General features: G+C 45.2%; 1 protein-coding gene across 1 annotated transcript; it reads left to right on the top strand.

The window, feature by feature from the left end:
* The first annotated feature begins 432 nt into the window (after positions 1-432).
* LOC138906077 (uncharacterized) lies at positions 433-2,477 on the top strand. Its single transcript, XM_070194599.1, has 2 exons — positions 433-885; positions 1,542-2,477. The coding sequence occupies exons 1-2, from the start codon at positions 433-435 to the stop codon at positions 2,475-2,477; spliced, it is 1,389 nt and encodes a 462-aa protein (XP_070050700.1).
* Positions 2,478-3,018: the final 541 nt, after the last annotated feature.

A 3,018-nucleotide genomic window follows, 5' to 3' on the forward strand; every position in this document is an offset into this window, starting at 1 on the left:
GGAGAACTTGAGCAGGTCCGGAACTTGGCAAACCTTTCCCTCACCCTAAACGTCCCTGATATCAACCAACAAAACACAAACGCCCAAAACCCAACACCTCCCCAAAACACACAGAACCAAAATCCACCGCCAAACCCTCCCGCGCCACATCAATACGCCATACCTCCTCAGAACTATAACCCTCCACCGGTACCTACTCCTCCACAACACCATCACCATCCAACTCAATACCCACAAACCACCACTTACCACACTCCTCAAAATGCACCGCAACCTACTCCTGATCCCTAAACCTCAACCAATGACCACCATTATGCCCAAATTCCCGGAGTCCACCAAAGCAATTCCATATATGTGAAAACTTTACCCCACGCCCCACAACAAACCCTATGTATACCGAAATCCGCTGAGAAGGACCTGATCATCAAGAACATGGCAGAAGAATTCAAGAAGCTCATTGGCAGAGTTCAGAGTGTCGAAGGTGGAAAGGGCATCGAAGGTTTGAGTTATGAGGACTTGTGCATTCAACCAGATGTAGAATTGCCGGAGGGTTACAAACCTCCCAAATTTGAAATGTTCGACGGAACTAGTGATCAGAAAGTGCATCTAAGAACATACTGTGACAAACTTGTGGGGGTTGGAAAAGATGAACGAATTCGTATGAAGCTATTCATGAGGAGCCTCACTAGAGATTCTTTGTCTTGGTACATCAGTCAGAACCCAAAGAAGTGGGTTAATTGGGTGAGCATGGCGTCAGATTTCATGGATCGGTTCAGGTTCAGCATAGAAAATGCACCAGACATTTTCTACATTCAAAATCTCAAGAAGAAACCAACGGAAACCTTTCGCGAGTATGCTACTCGATGGAGGTCTGAAGCTGCGAAAGTAAGGCCGACACTTATAGAAGAACAAATGAATAAGTTCTTCGTCAGAGCTCAAGACCCGCAATAGTACGAAAGATTAATGGTTATTGAAAACCATAAATTTTCTGACATCATCAAGCTGGGAGAAAGAATAGAAGAAGGGATCAAAAGCAGAATGGTGACAAATTTTGAAGCACTCCAAGCCACAAATAAAGCTTTGCAGTCAGGAGGTATCTCCAAGAAGAAAGAAGTAGGTGCAGTAATGGTAGCCCAAGGTCCAAAGTCTCCTCTCACATACCAAACACCTCCACCCACATACCAGCCTTCACCCCCAAATACCAATAACCTGCCGGCACCTACCACACTTATAACACCCAACCCGCATATTACCACTCACCACCAGCCCGCCAAAATTACCAAAAACCAAGACCAAATTTCGACTGCAGACCACCCAGACAATATACTCCGATTGTTAAACCCATAGACCAACTATACGAGAGACTGAAGGTTGCTGGTTATGTCACTCCCATTCCTGGTGTTGCTATGGAAAACTCTTCTCAGTGGGTTAACGAAAACAAGATATGTGCCTATCACTCAGGCATGAAGGGTCATACCATTGATTAATGTCGCACTTTGAAGGAAAAGATTCATACATTAATTGACACCAAAGTCATACAGGCAAAGGAGACTACACCTAATATTCGTAACAATCCTCTCCCAGATCATAGAGGTGAGGAAGTAAATGTGATAGATACCGATAAAGAATGGGATCCGGATGGGTCAGTTGGACTCATTCGAAAGGGGGATGATCCTAAAACATCTCCAGTCACCCTCACACCCATTGTAGTCCAAACTCAGGCACCGATTGATGTTGAGGTAGCCGCACCGGCGCCATTTGAAGTCGAGTTGACCACACCCTTCACTGTAATGGTAACACCTACGCCATCTTATAAGTCTAATGCCATACCATGGGATTATGTTGCGGAAGCAAGAAGGAAAGGAAAAGCAAAAATAGAAGAAACAGGTGCAGCACAAGGCATGACTAGAACCGGTAGGGTTTACATACCCGAGCACTTGGGAGGAACAAGCAAAGAAGCTGCATCTAAGCCGACTATCATTGAGACAGGCTCGGACGACCTTTGGAGAAAGGTGCAAGCAAGTGAATACTCTGTGGTTGACCATCTGAACAAAACTCCTGCTCAGATATCCATTTTATCATTGCTACAAAACTCCGAGACACATAGGAATGCCCTGATGAAGGTGCTGAGTGAAGCCTATGTACCCACCAACATCACTAGTGGGGAAATGGCTAACATGGTGGGGCAGGTATTGGAAAGCCACAAAATCACTTTTCATGAAGACGAGCTGCCACCGGAAGGACTAAGTCACAACAGGGCACTACATATCACAGTGCAATTTGAGGACAAATTCATCACCAGAGTACTGATAGATGGGGGCTCGAGTCTCAATATATGTCAATTAACTACACTGAAGAGGTTGGGTAAAGACCTATACGAGATACGAGCAGGAAGTATGAATGTGAAGGCGTTTGATGGATCTCAAAGGGCCACAATTGGAGAGGTCAACCTCAGCCTACAGATGGGCCCAACCTAGTTTGATGTCGAGTTTCAAGTGCTGGATATATCTGCTACCTATAATCTATAGTTGGGGTGACCCTGGATTTATGCCGATAGGGCCGTAGCTTCTACTCTACATCAGGCTGTGAAGTTTGAATGGAATCATTAAGAAGTGATCATCCACGGAGATGGGAGTAATCCCATTTATACCAATCAGACTGTTCCAGTCATCTAGAATAGAAGGAAGCTAGGTGGAGAAACATTCCATCGCATTGAGCGCGTCAACGCAATTAAAAAAGACAAATGGTGGAGCAACAAGATAGAAAGCATATTGCTATGGACAGGGTATGAGCCTGGCAAGGGTCTCAACAAGAATCTCCAAGGGATCACCAAATCGGTACAGCTAAAGTGTCATGGTACAACTTTCAGGCTTGGGTATGAATACACTTAGAAAGAGTACGAGGATTGGTCGCCGCCATGGCGTGGTCCTTATTATCCGCTGGAACAACCAGTACCACATTTGCACCAGACATTTCATCAAGCTGACGTGATGTGGGGGTCTGAGAAAGATGAAGTCT

Source organism: Nicotiana tomentosiformis, chromosome 2, assembly GCF_000390325.3.
Source record: "Nicotiana tomentosiformis chromosome 2, ASM39032v3, whole genome shotgun sequence".
In the NCBI taxonomy this organism is placed as follows: domain Eukaryota; kingdom Viridiplantae; phylum Streptophyta; class Magnoliopsida; order Solanales; family Solanaceae; genus Nicotiana; species Nicotiana tomentosiformis.